This window comes from Drosophila takahashii, chromosome 2R (genome assembly GCF_030179915.1).
Source record: "Drosophila takahashii strain IR98-3 E-12201 chromosome 2R, DtakHiC1v2, whole genome shotgun sequence".
Classification (NCBI taxonomy): Eukaryota; Metazoa; Arthropoda; class Insecta; order Diptera; family Drosophilidae; genus Drosophila; species Drosophila takahashii.
In genome coordinates this window covers 23,620,834-23,645,393 of record NC_091679.1, presented here as the reverse complement: position 1 = coordinate 23,645,393, position 24,560 = coordinate 23,620,834, and the positions used below count along the sequence as shown (strand labels likewise).

General features: G+C 43.5%; 1 protein-coding gene across 8 annotated transcripts in view; it reads right to left on the bottom strand.

Annotated features, from left to right (window-relative positions):
• Window positions 1–602: 602 nt before the first annotated feature.
• Window positions 603–24,560, bottom strand: part of Mef2 (myocyte enhancer factor 2) — a 50,118-nt gene continuing 26,160 nt past the window's right edge. Inside the window, exons 3-11 of one of the 8 annotated variants that reach the window (XM_044392879.2) lie at window positions 6,782–7,170; window positions 5,636–5,839; window positions 4,306–4,624; window positions 3,911–4,009; window positions 3,651–3,787; window positions 3,406–3,578; window positions 2,915–3,339; window positions 2,442–2,510; window positions 603–1,935 (exon numbers count right to left, since the gene is read on the bottom strand). In XM_044392879.2, the coding sequence (XP_044248814.1) occupies window positions 1,781–1,935; window positions 2,442–2,510; window positions 2,915–3,339; window positions 3,406–3,578; window positions 3,651–3,787; window positions 3,911–4,009; window positions 4,306–4,624; window positions 5,636–5,839; window positions 6,782–6,835 (1,635 nt within the window). In that variant the 5' untranslated portion in view covers window positions 6,836–7,170 and the 3' untranslated portion in view covers window positions 603–1,780. Of the gene's footprint in view, window positions 1,957–2,441; window positions 2,511–2,914; window positions 3,340–3,405; window positions 3,579–3,650; window positions 3,788–3,910; window positions 4,010–4,305; window positions 4,625–5,635; window positions 5,840–6,781; window positions 7,171–24,560 lie in introns of all 8 variants that reach the window. The other 7 variants (XM_044392880.2, XM_044392885.2, XM_044392882.2 and 4 more) reach the window with 7 other exon arrangements.

Here is a 24,560-nt window from a genome sequence, read left to right as displayed (position 1 = left end):
CTGCTCTGCGGACAAAGTACGTGTATTTTACACTGGGTCCAGGGTCTCTCATCCTAAAAGTACGCTTCGGTTTGGGAAACCTCCGCCGGTTGCTTAGTCTATGTATATCGTATATGGCTAGAAAATATTCTTCGCGTGCTGGTAGACCTATAATTTCGCACTTCCGTTCCGCTTCAATCTGCTTAACTATGTAGGTGTTGTAAAGCTTGTTCAATGGGGAAACCTGTAGAGTGTAAGTTTGCTTATTGTTTATGCTCTCCGCCGGCTGCACCTGCATTTTCGCCTCTTGTAATCAAATATGCACAGCTGATGCAGCTCGGCTCCAATACAAATACAAATGTACATAAAATATTTCATTTCTTTTTGTCTGCTGTCTAAAGTGCAACAGGTCATATGGCCACTGCAAATATTTGCGGGCGCGTTTACCCCTTAGTCAAATATAGGCAATTTCGAAGTGGGCAACTGACATTGACACAGGCGCAGACACGCCCACTTGTACTGGGGCCTGTTCAAATATGGCCGGGTAAATTGTACAGAGAACAAATAAAGATATGGATTAATCAAATAAAACTGGCAACGAACACAAGAACGAAAACGAAAAATGTTCTTTAATAATTTTATTTAAATTATATTTTGTTGAGTTGTTGTTGCGGTTGCATTGTTGTTGTTTTACAAACTGCATTAAATGTAAAAAATACAAAACTTAGGCACAAGAATTTGAAACACTTCAAATTGAATAGAAATCCACTTTAAATTTAAATTACAAATTATGACTTCGTTTCGCTTAAGAGATGAAGAGAAAAGTGTCTATTAAATAATCGCTTAAATCAAAACTAAATCATAATCATAAAGTGTGTATATGTACTTGCATGGGGCTGTGATTTTGGTTCGAATCGGGCCAACCAACACGGCTAGAAAACCCCCAAAGGGTGTGTATGCATAGAACATAACTAAAAATTGACGATAAATTGCACAAAACTACAAATTATGTTCGAACACTGAGTACATCTGCATGAGGGTCTGTGTTTTTTGCTTAGAACTTCTCAATCGTTTCATCGTATGACTTGTATGGTTTACGTATCTCGTAGTTCCCTACGAACTAAGTTTAAAACTTATGACACTAAAATCAAATATTTACAGCATAAAGAGCTCCTCCTTCCATCGTTTCCGTTTTGTTTTTTCCTTTTTTTTTGTCTGCAGTATTTTGACCTAAGATTAGATTTAACATTAACTTTAACCGTACTCGTAACTCTGTATTTGTAATTGTAACTAAACTAAATCAGCTCAACACTCTAGCCTGCTCGAATTCCCCAGCAGGATGCTCTGCGTATATAATTTAAAATTATAACTATTACCGTAGGTGTGTAATCGTAATTCATTTAAGATACAATAACTATAGATATGACACTGTCACTGTTCGCTTAAACCGAAAACAAAACAAAACTGCCTCCGGTTTCCTCTACCTTTCTCTCCCCCCTCAACTATTGCACTGGTCCGGAAACGGAGGACGCGGTGGTGGCTACGGGTGCTGCTGGGCTCCGTAGGCCACCGCCAGCTGCTGGCCATAGCAGTCGTAGCCGGACTGCAGGAGGCTGTAGGAGCTGCGGCCCATGTCCTTACGCGGCGGTGGCGGCATCATCGCCAGGTCATCGCACTCCGCCGGCTTCTTCCCGCTGCCGCTGCTGCTGCTGATGGTGTTGCCGCTGTTGATGCTGCTGCAGCCGATGTGGTTGTTGTTGTGATGTGGCTTGTAGTGGCTGCTACCGGCAGCTCGTGCCGGCTATGTGCCCCATCCGCCCGATATTCTCGGTCGTTTGTGGTTGGGGGCATCGTAGTCGCCCAGCTGCTGCTGCTGATGTTGCTGCTGCTGCTGCTGTTGCTGCTGCTGCACGGCGACGGCGGCCAGACGGACATCCTGCTCGCTGCTCGGCGCACCTGCATTAAGGATAATGAAGTCTGTTAAGCTATTAGTTTGATTTGATCCAAGGTCGCGTGTGTATGACAAAGGCAGGCAGACTGGGGCGTGGCCAGAAGCTTGAACATTCAGCCTCTGACCGCTGTGAGCTTGTGTGTCTTGTGATCATGAGTTCATCAGTTCCAGATGTCACCGATGACTTCGTCGGTGACTTCTAGAACTGCATGTTGTGTATTGGGTTAGCAGGAAATCGCTTGGTTGTGTGGTTAGTGGAGGAATTTCAAAACGAAAGCCAGGCAAACGAAATTTCTGTGGAATTTCTCAATCTCAAAGGCCCCCGAAAACTCAAAGTAACTCAAAACTTAACCGCCCTTCCACTAAAAAACAGAGAATTTCTTAGTATTTACAAGAATTTTGCTATAGTTTTGTATGTATGCGTATATATAGGTGGTTGTATGCTTGTATGTGTATATGTGTGTGTGTGTCTGAATGTGTTTGATGTATTTTTCGTTTGTGGCCAATTTACCGGCAAAATTCCATCTAGGATTATGTCCCATTAGCGCGCGGTACGGATATCCTTCATACTTATCATGCCCTAAATATTATCACACATTGTTGTTGTTGTCGTTGTCGTTGTGGGTTAATGCAAAAGAACAATATAGTAACAATATTAGAACGGCAGGTTGCAATTAGGTAAGAGTAAAACGAAAATCCGAGTGCCTCGACGGGCAACGCGGCGTATACGTAATGGGGCGTTAAGTATACGCCCGTTGGACACAAGAAATTAAACATTAAAAGATAGTTAGGAGAGAGCGTTTCTAGTGCTAAATCATGCCGCTAAATAAATTATTTTTTGTATTGAATTTTGTAACTCTAGACAAATTAGTAGACAAACGGCAGCAATTTTCGCAAGCGGAAGTCCTTCGAACACAAGGGAAAAGTCGAGAACAAAGGAAAGGAGAGCGAGAAAGTGGAAAAAAAGACAAATTGAAGGCCTACCTGGAGTGGGTGTAATGTGGCCCGTGGACGAGGGCCGCGAGTTGGGCATGACCAGGTGGTGCTGCTGCGCGTGGCTCAACACGCTCAGATTGGTGGCCTGCTCGACACTCCCGTTGCTGCCGCCACCTCCTCCTCCTCCTCCTGGCCCCGAAGGACCTCCTGCCAGGACACTGACGTTGTTCAAGTGCGTGATGACATTGGCGGCGCTGACGGCTCCACCGCCGCCTCCTCCGCCACCTCCTCCGCTGGCATTGCTGCTGGTGCTGCTGCTGGATCCGCCGCTGCCCGTCGACCCATTGCTGTTCTGCTGATGGCCGCTGGCGGAGAGATCTCGCGGCGGCGACTGCGGCTCGGCCTTGACCTTAATGGAGACGGGTGAGGTGGCGGGCGGCGGCGTGCTATTCGAGACAGCCAGGTGCGAGAGACTGGAAGGGAGATACAAATTATTGGTTATCTATAGCAGCAGTTTTATTAGATAGACGTATGCTCACCTAGAGTGCGGCACCAGGCCCTGATGCCAAGTGTTGAGGCTCATGATATCCGCGCTGTTCATCACCCCGGAGGAGGAGAAGTCCTGCGCCCCGAAGGAGTAGCTCGTGAGGGCGGGAATTGGCGTCTGCAGCGTGACCACTGGCGTGTTCAGCGATGTCTGACTCTGTCGTTGCTAGGGGATTAGGATTAGAGATTCAACCGAGGTAATTATAAGGCCAATTAGGAAAAACTATGGGGCACTCACATCTGCATAGGCCACGTCATCTGGCGCGGACATGTTGGGCGGTATGGGGGCTATGGTGGGCGGTATGACGACCCTTAGGTTGGAAGCTCGTCCGTTCTGGCTGCCCGGCGACTGCTGCTTGATGGACAAGTGGTGGGCTGCAAGGAGATCTCGGTTAGTCAGTGGCCACACCCACGCGATGTGATGTTAGGTTCGGATTGTGGATTGTTAGGTGATTGAGGAGGATGAGAAGGATGAGGGGGAGTAATGTTTATGCCCACCTATGCCTGGACTGGGACCCGGACTCGGTGATCCCACAAGCGGCGAGTGTGAATGCGGATAGCCGTTCGACATCTCCAGCATGGAACCCGATGGATAGACTGATGGATAGAAGATGCAAACACACGTTTAGACCGGATCGCAATCGCTATATGTACATATCATACAGAACTTCGCACGCAATTTGGTTAGATGGCGGTGAGTGGGTTAGGGAAATCAGATATTAGAAATCAAAAGTCAGAAATCAGAAGCAACAGAACCGAGGTTAGAGGTTAGATTGGGTTAGAGTTTAAAGTTTCGAGCAATCATGCAGATCAGTTCAAGTAAAATCAAAGAACAAAACCAACGATAGATAGATAGAAATGTGTGTGCAACCGGCGCGAGACACTGTACTAACTTATCAGGGACATCCCACCTGAATCCGTCTCCGAACTCGATGGACGTGGGCTGATGTTGGTGTGGGACATCTGTGGGCTGGCCTGCAGCAGGTTGTCCCCGTAGGAGCCCGGCACCGGAACGGAAACGGGCAGCGTGTAGCTGCTGTTGGGCAGCTGGCGCGGCGCTCCCGCTCCGCCGATGGCCATCTGGTTGCGCTGCATCATGTTCTGGAACTCCTCGTCGATCTTGTTGTACTTGGCCTCCGTTCGCGGCGTGAGTGTGTAGTCCGTTTCGGCTTCGGGCGAGTCCGGCGACATCACGCCGTTCTTGTTCTCCTTCTGCAAAGGGCGAGAACGAGCCGAAAACCTGTTAGAGACGGACGTCCGAACGACGAGTGACGCGATAATTGCCCAAGGCTTTCCTTTCGGGCCACTTGACGCTTTGTTGTGCTAAATTATGTAAATGCAAATCTTGTCCTGCCCTGCGTTCCCTCTGCAGCATATTAACATTACAAAACCATTTACGCGCGGACAGCGACGACGGCGACACCGCATTAGAAATGCAAAATACTCTGGCGACATTTCCCCCTCTGTCGTCGTTTACTTTCTCCCTCGCCAAATGCTGCTTTTATTGCCATCGCTTTAATCCTTGCCAAAGGCTCTGTACAGGTTTGCTTTAAGGTCTGCAGCACTTCCGGAATTATGAATTTATTGCAGGGCATCCAGAGATACTGGATTATGTATGCACAGACAAAGAAAATACATTTCAAGCCTATTACTTTCATGACTTTTCATTTAATAGGTACTTTAATTTCAAACAGCTTCATACTTAAGACCGTTCATTCGTCTGTTTGTTAAATTTAAAATATGGTTTAAACCCTGAAATCGTATGGGAAATCAGAGGTTAAAGGTCGCTTTAAATTTAACAGGCGGACTAGAGACCTCAGTCCCTTAGGACCGTTTTATTGTTACCTTGAAAACGTATGAAAATTCCGAGTTTAAAGCCTATTTTAAATTTAACAGGTGGACTAAAAAAAAAGATTCCAGGCTCAAGATTTATTTATTTTACCTTTCCTGCTCACTACTTAGTTCTCACTTAATTCTACTGCAGCTGAATTTCCAGATAAGTGTGAAAAAAATCTAACTATTTATTTATAAGACCAGCAGGGTATTTCCCAGTATGGTCTAATGTCTTTTTGAGTTCCCCTTGCTTTCCACCCTTCTGCTTCGGCGTTTGCAACTGTGCTTTTCACGGCCCACTTGAATTTGCATAATGGCGCTCTCTTTCGCGCCGCTTTCCCTCGCTTTTCCGCCCAATTTTCCATCCCCTGCCCTTAGCCCCCCACTTACCTCGATGATGTTCTTGTTGGTGAGGGACTCGTGGGGCTCGTTGTACTCGGTGTACTTGAGCAGGACGCGATCCATGTCGGTGCTGGCGTACTGGTACAGCTTGTTGCTCGACGAGAAGATGATCAGGGCGATCTCGCAGTCGCAGAGCACCGACAGCTCGTAGGCCTTCTTCATCACGCCGAACTTGCGCTTGTTGAAGGTCACCTAAACCGGAAACGGAAGTGCGTTCAATTACGGCTCTTGCTCAAATATTTATGCGGTTCGAAAATGTAATTAGAGGCATGGCCTTAGCCCAAGTGGCCTGGCCAAGTGGCAAAGTGGCCCAAGCCCTCGCCGGGCTAGTTGGTAATGAATCGATTATGGCCGAGTCAAGGCCAAAGGGGCACAACAATAAACAAGTTGTTACTGTTCCTGGGCGATGACGCGTTTATGGCTTGGCCAAGACACCGCCGCAGTCGAAAGAGAACAGCAGGTCGTTGGGAAAACCTTGCGATGACACGACACACGCTCGACAGTTAAAAAATGGGTATGGTGAATGAAAATAATATCTACCATATATTTTTGGAAAATCGAATTCAATGCAGAAGGCACAAAATGTAAAATAAATAATGGGTTTACTTGTTTCAAGAGTATGATTTTTAAATAAAATAAATTTGTGTGAGTATAAGAATTAATTGTTTCTATCTTCTGGGAATTTTAAAAATAAAGGGAAAATATGACAATAAAATTTACAAATAATTATAACAACATTTTAATGAAGTATACTACACACGGTCAATTTATTCTTGAAATTAGTTTAAAATCCAATCTCATTTTATCCACACAAGTAACTATAGTATAGGTCACATATTCACATGTAGACAAACTTTAATTCTGAGAATATTATTTCCCAATCATGTCAGTTAATCAGACTTAAATTAGCTCTCCTAATTCAACAACATAATTCACTGAAAACCTAGTGTCACAATTTAATGGGGAAATGCCATATCGACAAAGGTTCGGTTTCAATTTAATGGCCGTAAATCGATTCATTGCTGTCTTAATTAAGTTACATTGCCATGGCAAAAGCGAAGCTTCTGCCTCGGGAATGGCAAACAATTGTTGCTCACTGAATTATTATTATTAAACAAACATATTGACACTCACCTGCCGATTGCGTTCATCGGTGATGCGTGATATTTGAATTTTTTTGCGACCCATGGCAACAGTTCTCCTATCCTCCTGCGATGGAAACAGAGATGGCGATGTCCTTGCGCTTGGCTGGCTTTCTGACTTGGTCTCTTGTCTGCTGGGTATTCTAATTTTCCGGCAGCTATCGGGAAAACTCTGTTAGTGGCTGCCCTGCGGATTGCTGTGGCTCTTCCTGAAGATGTGGCAGACGTGGGGCATATTTATATATATTGTCTATATATTATCCCTTCCTTGTGTTGTATAAGTGGACGGCTTGTCAAAACGGCAAAAAATTTAGTTGTATATCTGTAGGTGTGTGTATAACTTTATATAATTGTGTTTCCGTATAAATTGTCCTCAGGTAACTGAAACGAAAGGCAGAGACGAGAGGGAAACAATAAGTGATTGACTAGATAAGTGGGTGGGAGTATTTAACCCATGGCCAAGCATTTAACCCACTTAGCTGGCGACTTCAAAAGGGTTTTTCAGCTGGACAGGGCAGGATTTGCGGTCAACTTGCTCCATTGTCGCTCCACTGGCGCTGAAAGTTCAATGCACCGCTAATGAAGAGCGGGTTACATACTATATTTCGCCCACGATGACCTATTTCATGGGCTGGCTTCAGTTAATTGATGTCGACTGACTGACCCCACGCATGATTAGATTCGCGCTGTCCCTCTGCCCTCCGAGGTCCTGGCTCCTAGATCTACTGCCTTTGATGTCCTGCCAACGCTCACCGCACACACACACACGCACTAAATCAATAAGGATGTGCCAACAAGCTCACTTGCAAACTGTTTTAAAGCGGAAACGGAAGCGGCACTCCAGATCCCGTTTTTCCGTTTGCCCGGGGCAACGGCAACACTCAAGAGCACCGGCGGAAGCTGGGTCCCTGTCGCTTTCCACCGTTTTCCCCGCACTCTTCGCCATTTTCCCTCTGCGGCAGCGGCACGTGGCTGGCAAACGCGAGCCAGCAAAAACATCCTCAGGACCCCTCACTGCTCCTTTGAGCCAGGCAATTTTATCACTGAGACAAAAGTGGGTTATCAACTCGGAAAGAAGTTATCGAATTATAAAAAAGGTACAAAAAAACTCGACAGTTTTTCAATCTATTTATATATTATTTAATTCTGTCATAAAAGCTTTGCACTTAAAACAGAGCTCTTTATGTATAATGCATTTATTTTTTTCAGAAACTGTCTTCAGAATACTACTTACAGATTCGTTTTCCTTAATTTATCTAATTAATTATTTTATAATAATTTAAGGCAGAAATTAGGGGGGATTTTTAGAATATTTTACATCGAATTGTTATTAAATTTTTCTAAAATATTCTCATGATTTTTTTGACAACTTGAAATCATTTTTCTCCGTATCTTGCAAGAGGAAATCGAGGCGGATAAATTTCAGTTGCCTCAGTCTTGGTCTTCCTTTTCGTCTTCGCCTGTTGTTTGTCCTCTGGCCAGGACTCGGGACAACAACAACCAGAACAAGAACAACAAGTGCCTTGGCAACGCTTTCCCCTTACCATCCCCCTTCTTTCTCTCCTCCCCACCCCTTCACTTTCCCCGCTCACTTTTCCTCGACTCACGCAGCGACCTACGCAATATGCTTCAGCTTTCAGCTGTGCCAGCGGGATGAGGTGGGTGTTTTTGTGGGTGGGCGGGTGAAATGGGTTGTGACAGGACCTGGGGGGATGGGGGCGGGGTCTTAGCCTTGACGAATATGTGTGACAGCCAGCACACACACTCCCAGAAGCGAGGACACACTCAACAAATTCGATACATTTTCCTGCTTTTCCCATTTGCCTTCCTTTTATTCGGGCGACCCGCCATGATTATGCGTGAGTTTTGTATTCGGTGACTTGAACATTCATTATTGATATGGAAAAGAAACGAAATGGAAGCAAGAGCCGGGCATAAGGAATGAATCGATAATGATATTGATGACGATACCATTTGATTCGCTATCAACCGAGCTCGGAGACATCGTGGAGTGAATAAAGCCGCCCGATGACTTTCTTTCGGGGATTTAATGGCATGACCACGGACAAGTGTTGCTCCAAATGAATCAGAAAAAAAGAAGGACAAGAAAAGGATAGGGTATTAAGTATACGCAGTGGTGTGCCCCATGCCACCTCAATCAATAATTATCCGTTTAGTAATCAATATTAGATTTTGGAAAATTCTATCCAGCTCCTGTTTGTGTTTGGGCTAAGCACTTGGGCCATAATTAAGGGACACCTAATCCGCTTAGCATGTGCCACTCACAATTTTGTGATTGCCGCTCTGGGGATTATCTCGAAAATAGGCCTGCGACTGAGTGCCCTGCAGTAAGTCATGTTTTAGTCACTTCTTGAGTGGCTTTGTGTGTTCCTCCAGCTGCAGTGGAGCAGAGCCCCAACGGATGCTTAGAGTGACGATAAGTTACAGAAATCCAACTCTTACGACGAGTGCGTCAATGCCGCAGCGATGAATAATTGAAGGCGCGAGGAAAAGCTGGCAAGTTATCACACCGCAAGTGAGTCAATTAGTGGCCGCATGCCACATGCCACTTGCCAGTATCTCTGTGTGTATCTCTGTGACTCTGACTGTCATTGCAACATCTGCCAAGGGGAGAAAAGGGAAAAGGGCGGCAGACACAAGGCCATGTGGCAGACAGCAGCAGGACATCAAGTGCTCGAATTACGAATTTGTCCTGTTTTGTAGCATACTTATCAGCGTCTGCAATTGAATTACACTCACGCTGCTTTGGATACAGCTTGAAAGCAGACAAATGGAGGAAGTTTTAAATGCCTACAGAGAGTTTACAGCAGGCTGATTGAACATTGAAAATGTATATAAGCATAGATAGACTTAAATTGCATTTCCAATGGTTATATTAAACAAAGAAAGTACTTTGGACAACAACAAAAAATCAATGCAAACATAAATGAAGTTATCTTCAAAATATTTGTTATCTTCAAAGAATTCTGAGCGTGTGTTTTTAAAGCCAAAAAGAAGAAGGTGTACTAATATTTTTAAATTATTTTTGTAATGAAAGTAAGAAAGTAACTGCACGTTTGTAAAAATTGTTGAAGACCTAATGAGCCTGGAATACTTTTAAACTTTAAACTTTCTACAGTGAACGTGAGCGGCAGAGGCTGGGCAGAATTACTGCCTAGCGTCCGCTGTCTGGAACATCCTAAAGTATTTGGGGTTCCTTTTTATCGCCCAGATCCTCCCCACCCCCTTTGTGTTTACCAAAGTTCCACTCCAAAGTTATCGGAAATCTGCATTCAGTGCGCGGGAGAGGTATTCGCTCAACCAGTATCTAATCTCGCGAGAATTTCAAGTTGCCAAAAACTCTTTATAAATCAAATGGTCACGTCATTCGCGACCCGTACATAGTATATTAATGGGCCTGTGTTTGTTTAGTCAAGCGGCACTTCAAGTGGTGCAGGTGTGGGCCCCGGCGAAAGCAATCAAGAATGGCAGCAGAAATATTTGACTAATTGCAGGCTAAAAAGTTAAGAAAGAGAAGGTGGGAAAAGGGCTAATCACCGCAACGGAATGTGGCGAGAAACAAAGGATGTGCGGAATCTGTGGCCCGGGGGCCGAAAGAACTTAACACGGTTTTCATTGCAACAATCAACCATTTGCGGTTGCAACTTTTCACTGGGTCAACGGCAAAGGCGGCACTCGAGTGGGATGGAAGCAAAAAAAAAAATAAAATGGAAAGGAAGGAAGGATGTGCCGAGTCTGTTCCATTGGAGGATGTGTGTCAAGACATTTGTCTTGTGGCCGGGCAATTAAAACGAAGCGAACTGCCGCCACGCCACACACGTTTGCCAGTTTCTCCATTTAATTGGCCCAAAGACTGCGGCGACATCATTAGGCAAATGGCCAAGAACAAATCTCAAGAATGTGGGTGTTTGGCTCAGAGTCTCAGAATCCCTCTGCCTGGCAACTTTGTCGTTTTCCCTAATTGTTTGGCCCAACAAAGGCGGGGACATTATCGATTTGATTTAGTGAATCACGATCTGCGGCTTTTTCTCCGATGAGCAGGCATTAAAAGGCGAAAACTTGTTGCTCGGCTTGATTGCGCTCAATTAGCATTTGTTGCGGGCAAATTTATGCAAATTTTAAACTTTTCCGTATTTTGGAGGAATGAACTCCGAACCGATTTGCGTAAACCAGTTGTGGTCGCAATGAGATGAGCCGATGCCGATCTGAATGCAATCTCTCACCGCGCGAAGCTCACAGCCTCAATTAGAGCGACAGAGAACGCAGGCAAGACCTTTCATAAATTCCGTTTTAATGGCAGCTGCCCGACCAAATTTCAAGTTTAAAAAACTCCAAATTTATCACCTGCATTTAGAGTAATATAAATGCTGGCTGTGCATATGTATGATTGCCTAACTTATGAATGTGATAGATTTTTTTTAGCTTTATCATTTTACTAGATCTCAGCTTTTTCGGGAAGCTTTGGCTTCCTTGGTCGCATTTCACTTTCACTTTTCACCAGCCCGAGATCTGTCAATGTCCCCAGACTTTTGTTATTGTTGTTAATGTGCCGCAGTTAACGCATTCTTGGGATTCTGGTTATAAATCTTGACTTAATTAAAGACACGCGCACGCTTTAAGACGCGTTGAAACGAGTCATTTGAAGCTGCCACCGAGGCGGAACTTTTTTCGGTAGTCGAGGGAGGTCGGAAATTGAGTTTAGAACTGTAAATTTCCTAACGAACACGTAGTCATTGTTACAATGTGTCCGATGAGAAGTTCAATCTAAGTGTTGGAATACTTCTAAAGGTCGAATTGGAAGTAGGTACTAATTAAAAGGTTTTTATAACCCTTGCTTTAAATATCATGCTTGTAATGGTTCTATTCTCCTTTAAAATATCAAATAAGGGGAAAGACAACATAATGAACTTATTAGGAAATACTTATATTTAATGCCTGAGGAGCAAACAAATTTTTATATAGACGTTATGTTTTGTATAGCATTAGCCAGCATTCCTATAATATTTTCTGAATTCCATGATAATGTTGATTCACAAGATCAATGAATAATCCTATAATTTTTAAGGTTCTTGCTTATTAAGTGAGTGAAAATCGGCACACTTAGATTTCCAATGTTTTTGCAAACATTCGCATTGGCAGTGCGATATCTGGCATTTTTCCTGCAGCCTGTTTATCAACAATTTCGATTGCAAAAAGAAGTAAATCCAAGGTTTTGGTTTTTTTTTTGGTTGGCCCGAAACACGCGTCTCATGTTAAGGTAGTCGAACAATTTGAGTTCCCGGGCCCCGAGTCACCTATAAGTACACCTAGTGCCTCTATCTTATCGCCAGCACTCACACAGGCGCGAAACAAGGCAAAGTGTGGGAGAGAGAGCCAAACAAAAACACAGCAGAAAAAGAAAGAAATCGGTATAATAATAATAACTATAATTGTGAGGAAGAGCGGCGGCAATAACCATAATTATCACAGACACTCGAGAGCCGAAAACACGGCAAATGGCAAACGACATTTATTTTTTTATTAACTACACCAATACATCGGAACCTTTGTGCTTTATGCGGCTCGTCTGTGAACCTGGGCACCCTCACATGGGCACGTGTGATAAGAAAGACTCTCGCTCTCGATGGCAGATAGTGGGCCGCAACAAAAAACACGGGCAAATAAAACAAATTTTGATTGCGAATTTTTTTTATCAAGAACCCAAACAGCAACAACAAGCGAAACTCAACTATTTTTCGTTGAAAAATTTGCCAACAAATTATTTTGGCCTGATAAGATGTTGGCTGGGTTTTCCTTTATAGATTGACTTCTTTGTTTGGCTTGCAGTTGTTGTTTTCTTTTTAATTGAAACTTGAATAATAACATAAATTTTTGTAAAATACCTAAGTTCTATTAAAATATTTATTTATATTTTAAATCCAGAAAAGTGTATAGATGTATGCTGTACTGTACATTTTGTAAACGTTTATTAAAATAATAGACGTTCTTTCCTTAATGGCTTTGTCAGCTAAAATCTCTTTTGATAACAAACTTGAAACATAAAACGTGGCTTAAACGTGACTATGGCAAATAGTTTTCAAGATCTCGGGGGGCTGGCGATCTTGATCGTGAACGTGATCGGAGGTGGGGTCCCGTTATCTCGGCACTGCATTACCGAATGCCCGTTATCGTTTATCGGCAATCGCCGTGGCTAAGTCCAAGGCAAATCTGTAGCGATTATCGCCTTTAAATTGCTTTGTTTGCTGCTTAGAGCCACTGCCCCCGGCACGAAACCCCACCCCCCACCTTCTTTTATGGTCCTGCGTAGGTGTCAAAGTGCATTGCACGCATGCCCAGCTGGCTGAAGTGCGAGCGAGATAACAGAATTTATAATTCCGCGCCTCGTTTCTTTTTGCATTTGCTGCTGGCTGAAACAAAGTGCAGACAATTATCAGCAAATTCGCCAATCAGCCAGCCAGTCAGTTAGTCAGTTGGTCGGTTGGTCGGTTGGTCCGGCCATAAAAACTACATGCAAAAGAACTTGATAGCAGGGAAAATGGATTTGAACTTCGCTGGAGGAGTGCGGTTCTCGCGGGCCCTCAATATTGATACGAAAATCGCTTATCAGCCAAACGTACATACTTGTGTATATACTATGTGTATGTGCGTGCTCGCCTGTCCGTATAAGGCAGCTACTTTCAGCATTAAATCGCGGGGAAAAGAAATTGAAACATCGAACGATATCAATTGAAAGGGAATAAGTGGAACCGAGACAGAGCCGCAAGTCGAAAGCCCGGCCGATATCTCTCCTTTTCTCCGGAATCCAATCGTTTGGCCAGCCGATGACGTCAGTTTGCCATTGGTTATTTGGTTACCGACATGCCGGCTGCCAGTGTGTTTGTAATTGTAAATTATAGATAATCAAATTGCCCTATCGGCCTATCGAAGGAGGGGTTTACGGCCCAGGCATGATCTGTAAATAATTACTAAGCCCTTTGGGAGCGATGATAAGTCTCTGAGTAAACGGAAACCTCACCACATGATGATTACATTTAAATTTTTTAACTTTTTTTTTAATTGTATACAAAAGGTGATTGATAAATTCACTTATTTTTTTAAAAAAATATTTTTCAAAGAATTCCGACACAAAAATATATGAGTAATACATAAAAACCTACAATAAAATGATGAGACATTCAAATTGATTTATAAATTTCCTAAACGTCACATTGTAGTAATCACAAACGGAAACAAATTTTCCAAAAGCTTGAAACCAATTTAACTCATATTTAAAGTAAGCACTGTGAAGTTTTAAATTCTCTACAATTTGTTTTCAATATATTTCTAAAAATCGAAGAACTTCCAAGGCAGTAGAAAGACTTACGTGAATCGCTTTTAAGCACAACTTCCGTTTCCTCGAAAACACGGTGCTCAATAGAAACCGACGAGTTTTGAACTTTGCGGGGATGCCAGGTCGCTCGAGACTTATTTGCACAAATGTTTCCGAGCACACACACGTAAATCGTTGGAATTGAGATGCAAATTGAATTGTTATTTGAATTCGGGCTTTGTTTACGCCGCTTGTTCGATAAACATCGGGGCGAAATGCAGTCAGTGATATGTTTGCTGTTATGTTTGTCGTTTGCCTTAGCTTTTTGTAAATATAAACAAAGTCCAAGGAGGCGGGCGGAGGCGGGGGCGTGGGGCTTTTCGCGGCGGCGGTTGGCGCAAATAAAAGTTAAAAATAAAAACTTATAATTGTCCGACGGCTGTTGTTATTTTTATTTTTATTATTGTGTTGCCATTTATTTTTGGAAATAGACGTTGAATTTGTTTATATGGAGTAAAAATAAATTATTGCGCGTAGAGCGAGAGCAGCGGGCCAGCATAATTTCTCGCGGCGTTCGATTTAGGATCTCTATCTGTTGTGGATCGCTAGCAGAATCGGATCGTTGGATCGTTGGCTCGGAATTAAAATATCGAACTCGCAAACGGGTCTGATCTGCCTGTGCCTGTGCCTTTGCCGAAATCGAAGTCTCGAATCTCGAATCCCGAAAACCGAAAAACTGAAGAAGCGGCGCTGCGGACGCGTACAAACGTACTGACGGATTTGCCGTCGTTGACGTCGTAACGCCAAGTACGCACACACCGATACGCCCGCACACAGACGCAGGGGCACAGGCTCTCTCGCAGCCACAGCCACTCACACACCCTCGCGTTCACGGGCGGTGAGGATTTTTGTTTCGTGGTGAACTCACTCATACTCGCACGCCTTCTAACGGTGCCTTTTGTTTTTGCCTTTTTGTGTAACAGAATATCGCACATACACACTGGCGGGCAGAGAGCGAGAGCAAAGGAGAGTGCGCAGGCGTTATCTTTGAGTTTTCAAGTTTTCACTCACAACGAAAGCAAGAGTGCGAGCACGGGACGGGCGGAGGGAGGTGAGTGAGTAATTGAGTGCGTGCGGGAGTCGAAACGAGAAACATATGGTTTTTGTTTGTGCCTCAGCCAGACACAGACACAGTCACACACTCACTCGCACACACACACCCTCACACTTGATCAATCAGCAACAGTTACAGTTATTTCGCTCGCAGGAGCTCTCTGTCTCGCTCTAGCGCCCCCTCATAAATGTTAATTATCCCCCACATCACCACCCCCGCCCCGTTTAACCAACCCCCTGACAAAACAGCGCTTTGGTTTCCTTTTTCCTTTGTATCCGTATCTCTTTGCCTCCCAGGACCTCCTACCCATCTGGGTTTTTTTTTGTGTATTTTATTTATTTGTCCTTGCCACTGGATCCTCTCTATAAACACCCACCCACCACTAGTTTTTCTTCCCCAACGCAGCTTAATAAAAACTTTGTTGACCTGCGTTTGGCAGCGGAAATAAGAAAAATGTGGCTATGAGATACTCGCTACCCTGTTAAAAAATATGTTGCATACTGACAGGCTCAGGGTCGCCCTTTTTGAACAAGGATTTATGGTAACTATCATAAAACACCAATAATAACATCAATGAAATATTTAAAAATTTAAAAATTCAACCATGTTATTATTTAAATATTTTATTGCGATACTAATTCAAGCTTGTTATTGTTGAAATATTTCATTCATTTTTTTTCAAAATATTTTTATGTTTTTTTTTTCTGTTGCACACTTTTGCTCGAGTACATTATTGCTTTTTACCATTCGGGTAAATACACAAAATACAAATATTTGGAGCTAGTAAGAACGGAAACGGGAGACTAAGGGGGATACTGGGATCCAAGGGTGTGTGGCAACCAACCATTCATTGTTTCTGCTCGATTGATGATTGCCTATTCAGACAGAGGTAAAGTAGTTACATGGCAGAAGTTGGGGCTTAATTTGTAAAAGCCTCGCACAGCCAAGTGGGATCTGAAGCCCTGTGACCCAGACCCTGCCTATTGTTCTGTTAAGCGGTATATTATTTACGTTGAACACGCTCTATTATGCAGGTTACGCAGGACAGCAGATAACAAACTAAGGATACAGGTAGCGCCGCTTGATCCCAATTCAGTTCAATGGAGAATAAAATTCGATTTTTGCAGAGATAAAGTGGGTAACGCTTTTTTAAGACCAGGCTGTATGAGATTTCGGTATCATTCAGTACTTTCGTATTAATATTAACATTTCGTTTTTAAAAATCGTTCGAAGAAGTAGGCAAAAGAGTTTAAGATTTCCGAACCACATGTGTTACAGTCTTTGAATCATTGTTATAATATGACATTAGTGAGACTTATGGATTACTTATATCAATATACAATTTTCTCGATTTCTATACACATTAACTTTATAACTTGCAACTTACAAGTATGGTTTGGAGGTTAGACCCCAGACCCCCAGCCCATAACTACAACTGTAATGCAGCTAAGCTAAATGGGGGCAATTTTAACGTGACTTCCCGAGCAATATGCAAATGCCAGATGCCACAGATATTTCCCCGCCCCCGACGACTGAGTGGATTCTGTAAAAATCACGCATAACCGATCCCAAGCGCAGCGCGACCACGTTACCCGCTTTATGGTCCTCGCCTCTCGGCGGCGCCACAATGTTGCAGTTCGAGAACCCAGCAGCAAACGATCCATGTGTGTATATGCGACGATCCCATGCTCATTCCCATTTCCATTCCCGGTTGCAGTGTCCTTGTGACTTTTAACGCTTCCACTGGGTGCGACAACTGCCAACTGCAAACAGTCGTCGACAGTCTTAATTCAATAAACGCCGCCCGGCGATTTGCGCATGACCATGTACCCCGGTTGCTGTATGCTATATTCCATATAGCTTATGCTGCATGTTGCATGCACTCAACACATGTGCAACATGCGGCATCTGCAGCAGCAGCAGCAGAGCTCGAAATGTGTTGAGTCCGACTTAACCGCTTGGCAGGGGTTTCTTCAGGGGGATCTTCGAGTACCAACCAGTAGTACCCCAAGCCAAGGGACCACGTGAATCTCCACTCCACTGCCCTCCTCCTCCGCCCCTGCTGTTGTTGTAAACGCTGCGTAGGTAATATCATAAATCCCATTCAAATTGCCCTTCCTGCGTATCTTGCAGATACTGAGAGTACGAGTACCCAGCTTCCAGTACCAAGTGTATCCGGAGGGTTGTAAGCATACGGAATTACAGGGAAAACATCTTTTTAATTGCTCGCCGAGATTTCGAAATTGAAAAATGTCTGCGGCGGTATCAATTATGCAAATGCTGCCTGTCCCACCCCACCAAAAAAAAAGTAAAGGAAGTTAAGCTCAAGTAATTTCGATTCTGGCAAGTCTCTGGGGAGGAGGGGGTCTTCCGGAAAAGAGAGAGAGAGGGGTAGGTGTCGCCATTAGCATTGCCTAATTACATTCCAATTGCTCGACTTAAACGGGCTGTAAGTCCCGACTTGCTGAGTAATTCATAAAAATCTCAATCAATTTCCCCGGGCATTGAGTGCAATTTAAATGTGATTAAATGCGAGCTTAAGGACACTCCGAACGGGGAGTGCTTCTTGGCCTTCTCCTCCTAATTTTGCGTAATCTAATCAATTTTCCCCAATGCCAAACGCCCACGCAGAGCAGCTTCCTCAGCTTCAGTTTCAGTTCGGCCTGTCAGCCCGAATAATTCCACCTTAACACGTGTGCCATTTGCGGGACGAAGGATCGAGGGATTCGGCGACGGTGAAAGCATTTCTCTGTTTGCATGACTGATAAGTTCCCTGGGAAGAGCCGGTTCGATACCTAACCTTCCTTTTTAGCTGGCTTAGAATCCGAAAACAACCTCTAATTGGCTCCGACTGTCATCCCGACCTGCAATTAGCATTGCTAGCAAATACGAAAAACTTTTCAACTGCTCTAGCCCATACATCCTGGCTGGCCTACAATCCGCAAAACTGTCACTGTCAACCACTTTCCCTTGTTACCAAACAGTTTCTCGATTTTTTCACACTTTTCCCTTCACGATGGTCGGGGTAAAGTGGCACATATTTAATGCCAAAACTCTTTTTTTGGGGCAAGGACGAACGCAAAAAGGTTTATAATTGAAACGGATGGCAAACATTCAAGGTGAGCTAATTGAGTTCCCCCGAAGTGTTGGCATTTCATTCATAAGTTGGTCCATTGATGGCCTCATAAAGTTTATGCTTTGGTGTCTATTAAGTGGCATATCATCTAGAGAGCGACATTGAGTTGGGTAATCATTTTGAAATCATTCCTAAGAGCTGGCAAACATTCTGTGTGGGTGGCTTATCAATCAATGTTACTTATGCATATCCCAGCTGACAGTGGAGCAAACTCGACAACACTAAAACATTCATGTACTGGGGAAAACTAAGACGCAAAGTTTGAGTGGGAGTGAACCGGTAGCCTCGACTGCTTTAATGCTTGGCAATGGAAAGCGGCTTAAGCTACATTTCAGCTCGATATAACCCCTTTTGGGTGGAAAGTAGACTATAAATAAAGTGCAATCTAATTGAAAGCATTGCATCTGTTATTAGATAGATGAAATAATGACTTGGTTAATCACACAAAAAATAAATGCATATCGTTTTAACATGCAATACTGGTAAAATTGATTTTAAATAATATCATTTTGCCGATTTCTCTCTCTCGGAGATTCTATGACTTCCAAAAAAAAAAACAATATGGCGACTTAAAAATAACTTATTCCACTTATACCACATAATATCAATTTGATCATCCTTTCATATAAAGTTTTTTGGGTGCACTAGAAAAGTTAAACGAAAATTTCAAAGAGAATCATTGTTTAAAGAATAATATCGAAATACAGATTATTGTGATCTCAAGACTTTAAGCAATGGACCTTGTGGCCTATGTAAATTTTAGCAACGAACAAAAATCCAGCGTGTGTTGTTTAATGTGCAGTCTAATGTAAACACTAGACAAGCAAACTACCTCCTTTTTTACTCCAACAAAAACCAAACTCGTGGAAAACAATACCAAGCATCCTGGCTGGCGAGAAGGGATGGGAAGGGGAAAGACTGGTGGGAAAAGCAGACAGGCAGACACACGGAAATTGACAACTCGCAGAGCAATAAAGAAAAGTGTCCCGCACACAAACTCAGTCGCACACAACACACACACGCAGCGGGAGACGAAATGAGGGAAAAGGAAAAACAGAGGGTGGGCGGCGGCGGGCTGATAAGTTTTATACAATTTCCACCCACAGAACCTGAGTTATGCCCCCACATAACACAATATTTCCCTAATGTCTTTATTATGTTCCATTGAGTGTAAATATTTGCCTTGCGCACGCACACACACGCACATGTGTGTGTGTGTTAGCCAGCTTGGTAATACGTGGCACGTGCTCCATAAGAAGGTGAAACAAGCCGAAAAACAAAACAGGTTCTAAGGACTCACCTTTGGGGAGCTGCCCCTCAGCAGTTTGCCGACACAACAACAGGTACAAAAGATTACGCTGCAAAGAGGCGGAAAAGATGGAAATGGAAATTAGAAAAGTGGAAGGGAAATCCTGGAGGCCACTGGGAAACCGCCCAGAAAACGAGTCCCTGACGCTGGCCGATTTATGACGCTCAGTTCAATGCACACGCGTTCCACGTTGACCTCCTGCATCGCGTTGTTTTTCGCCCCCAGAAGCCCCAGAAATCGGTGGCAAAGTCGGGGTCCGCACATGTTCGGCATGGCATACCCTGCCCCCTGCCAAAAGCAACTAACACGACTCAAAGAACGAGTTGTGGCGGAGAACGGAGAACGAAGAACCAACGGAGAAGAAGCTGCATGAGTCGCAGACGACAAGTGAGCAGAGCGGGTTTAAAGTTGAAAGGATACCATAAATCTCGTAAGCTGATGCAAAGCGACATTCGCCGAAGCCACAGACAAAGCCGAAGGCCCCAGTAGAGCCGCAAAATTCCGGGGGAGGGCGGGAAAAGGGTGGCGGAACAGATGAGCCATCTGAAGACTCAACAAGTGACACAGCGAATTTTGTGGTGCTGAGTAAGCTATGGTGGTGATATATTGGGCGCCCTCAGTGCCATAAACAATTGCCTAGAAAGTGGAGAATCGGGTAACAAAGTAGCCTTTCTTTATAATGAGGAGGGTATACTGTAATACTCAGCCATTACGACTTTGATACGAATTTTTTACTATAGTAAGATTTTTAATTTAAGCAAGATTTAAGACAGCCTCTTTATAAAAGGTTAAATTTGTTAATTTCCCAAAATAAATTATTTGATTAAAGGAAATCTTTTATACCAGGCTCTTGGTTTCAAAAAATGTATAAACCAATTAAGCTTGAAAGAGTATTGATTTATGCAGAATCATATCTATGTTACTTAACCTTTATTGAGTGATATACCATTTTTTGGTTTCAACAAGCGAGAACAGGAAACTTTCTTAATTATCTTAAATCTTATAAAGTAAAAAATCTAGATGAATTTAAGTTCATTCATGCACCTTGTGGATTGAACACTCATCATGAGTTTTTCCGTGTAAATAACAGAACTTTCCTTAGAAGAATAATTGTAAGGACCTCGTCCACAGCTGTTTCTTCTCCCCCGCCGCGGCCCTAAGCGACCGTCAAACTATCTTAAATCAGATGTTTGTTGCATAAACGACTTTAAAGGAAATCCCAAACCAAATGAGGCACATTTCCCCGAGCTGGATGGACTGGATTACCGATACCGGGCCCGCTCTCAAGTGGCCGCATCCTTTGGCTGCTGATTTGGATGGCGATGCCGTTTCCTGGTTGCAGTTGCATTGCAGTTGCCGAGCCAGAAGTCAAATGGCATATCTAGCATAACATTCTATTCGAGTGCGGATTCTCTGGCCGAGAATGTCTGGGCATCGGAATGGAGGAACCCGGGCCACTTGAGCCCCGTGTGCGTGTGCGTTTGTTTCTGTTGCTGTTTCGGTTTCTGTGTAGGAGCCTGCAGCCACATTTTATTGTTGTCTTTCTCACCTAAAGCCAACTGAAGCGGCAGCAGCGGCCATAAGGCGCATCGATGTAGAAACATCTTATGGTTTTTTCGTACACTTTGAAAAAAGGCTTCAATCAAGAAATCGAATGGTATTGTCAAAAGTTCTATATTTTTTAAAAATATTTGTAACTATAAAATCTTTTACATTTGTATTACGGCTCTTTATATATTAATTTTTTGTACTCAAAAATTAAAATTAAAGTATTTTTTTATAGAAATTGTGGTTAATTTCAGTGTAGTTTATGTGAGTACGCACAATGTACATGTGTCCGTATGTTTGTGCAAGTACTCGCAATGTTTCCTTTGATTTTTTTTACTTATTGGGTACCCGAAACTACAACAAAGCCAAGACAGAGGCGTACTCCAATAGGGGTTTCCAGTTGATAAATATACATGATTTTTTAGAGGAAAATTCCTGAAGAGGGATCCAGGGTCTTGAGATTCCGTAGGACCCCTCTTCATCCACACCCCTGGGCCAGCACTCATACACGAATAGGTTCACCGACACGCATCTCTGCCGTACGCAAATGTTATTGACGTGGCAGGGCATCGGAATATCAGACCATCAGACCGTCAGACCGTCGCCCAGACTGACAGGCAGCCAAAAGGGAATGGGAATGGGAATGGGAGGGGACAGAGGCAAGGAGAGGGGGCCAAACTGCTGCCACTGATGTTACCGTTAAAAGAAATGCAATTAAAATGAGTCTCTAGACCCCTGAAAACTTCGGGCAGCCGTAGCACCCGTAGCATCGGCAAACGGAAGCAATTAGTAAACTGAGCGGGGCAGATATATCCGAGAAGAGCCGAAGCCGAGGGGTTAATCCATGGCAAATCTCTGGCTGCACACACCACGCGTGCTCTACGTGGCTTTTTTCAGCGGGGATTGTGCGGCTGAAGGTACAAATACGGCTCTACATTCTGAAATCACTCGGCTGGGAGGAATGCACTCGGCAACCGGGCACCGAGAAGTACAGACAATCCTTTGGACATGGTCACACCCCCTCCAGCTCACCTATGCATATATGCATGTCCCCCGATCTTCGTCACGCCCTGGGGACATGCCCAAGAAATCATAATTTTTCAATAATTCTGTTTGTCATTTTCGGTTTGGGGTTACACAGCTGAGACCGGGGCAAATGGAATAGAAAAACAATTGGTCGCGATGCGGGGAAATCTAAATATAGATAGGATATGGAAGTTAGGATACTCGCATTAAGAACATTGAACCAAGATATATCTGTCATAGGTTATCTTTTAACCGTTTCAAAGCGAATATCCAATAAAGATTTCCACAGCTGGAATTACTCTTTCAATATTTAAATTTCCAAATAAAATAAAAATGTTTTCCAAAAAAGGCGCAATCAAAACAAGTCTGCAGAACCAGTCGGGCCTCCGTTTTTCGATCGTCTGTCTGCATTTCTGGACCACCCACCCAGTAATGCAAAACAGCCGAGCATTAGGGAAAATATAGAAACCAATAAGAAAAACAAACATAAAATCCGAAATCCGTATAAACATGGGAACTACCAGACGAACGGACAGACCGATGATGATGATGCAAACGCAGAGAACTATATCCAACTGCGGCTGGCTATATCTATAACCGCATCTACGATTGTGGCTATATAGCTATATCTATTTGTTCGTGGTACGATTTTAGCCGCGGCACGTGCCCGCGCGCTGTCTGTAAAAATAAAACTCGGGCCAATAACATTTTTAGCTCGAATCGATTGTTTACTTGGCGCTTGCAGAAAATTGATAATATTTGGGGGTCTCAAAGGGGGTGGCGACCTGTTGTTGTCTCTGATCGGCTGGCCAGTTCATTCACAAGTTAAATTTAAAACAAAAACCAAAACAAAATCTTAAATTTAGTTATGGCCAACGAGGAAAAATCTATAAAAATCTATAGAGATTTTCAGTTTAATTTTTCTCTTCTCTGGCTGATTTTTATTTTCCCGTGCTTTTGTTTTTCTACATCGCGATCAGCGAAATTCAAAATGGCGATCTCTGGGGAATAAGCGAATGCGCATGCGCAAAAATCGGTAAACTCACCTCAGAGGAACCCACCTCTTCCCTGTCTTCGCAAGTACGTGTGTGTGTGCTGACGCCATTTGCATTTCGGTCTAAATATAGACAAAGTACTCGCCTCGATCGCCAGTCTTTCCCCCTTTTCCACCCACTCTACACACCTCTCTCTACGATCTACGTTAGTATGTGTGCCCACATTACGCTGCGCTGCTTTGGTCCCCGCTCTCCTGTGCATGTGTGCGAGTCTTCCCCTCACCTTTCTTCCCCACTCACTTACAATCGGGCCCCTGCCAAAACTACATTGGTATGGGTTCGCTGATTAAATTTCAGTTTTCTTCAGAAATTCTCTTTCGAAATTTTCCAATTCTACACAAGATTTTGCAATGGCTTCTGCTGTGGGGAAGAAGAGGCGAAAGAGAGAGAGACAGAGAAGGGGTGGGGGTAAGGAAGACAGGTGCTGCCAAAATGCGTTACGAAAGCGCCTCGATGTGTAACTGCAAAAAGAAGACACATGCGGTACGCCCCCCTCCGACTCTCCGGATACCTCCTCCCCTATATCAAAGTATATATTCTATATTGTCCGCTCTACCAGTTGCTGTCCATGTCAGCTAACAGCGTCTGATGTCTGTCGTCGCCAATTGCGCAGCTGCAGATACACATATGGACGGATTCAGATACAGATACAGAGTCCGATACAGATGCAGATACAGATACAAACGGAAAGGAAAGGAGCGAGCGAGAGGATGCCACTGTTTGGTATACTGACATTCCGTATAAACAAATATCTGAGTATACATATATCTTCTTTTCGTTGGGGCTAGGATATATCGTTGTATTAGCCCCTTTGCTCGTATTTCTTGGCTGGCTCGCTGGATAATCCCGATGCGATGGGAAAAGCACATGGATATCATGCCTATGTGTGTGCCTCAGATCGATATATGATCCGTAGCTATGCGATATTGATAAAGAAAAACAAATCGAATATAATACCTGCTGTACAAGTCCACAATTCCATTGTTTTCTTTGACATTCCTACGGATGTAAAAGATCTTAACTAATTATATTAAATTTATTTACGGGGAGTGTAGGGTCTTGGACTTTTAAAATTGATCGTAGTAATAGTTTCTCGAAAACAACTTTTAGTTATGCCGGTGAACACAGACTTTCAAAAGGGCTTAACCGATAATATTTAAACTTGAAACATATTTTTCAACACAAAGAAAACCAGACCACTAGGCAGAGTTTTTAATTTTTTTATTCATTTTAAATATTTTTTATGAAAAAAC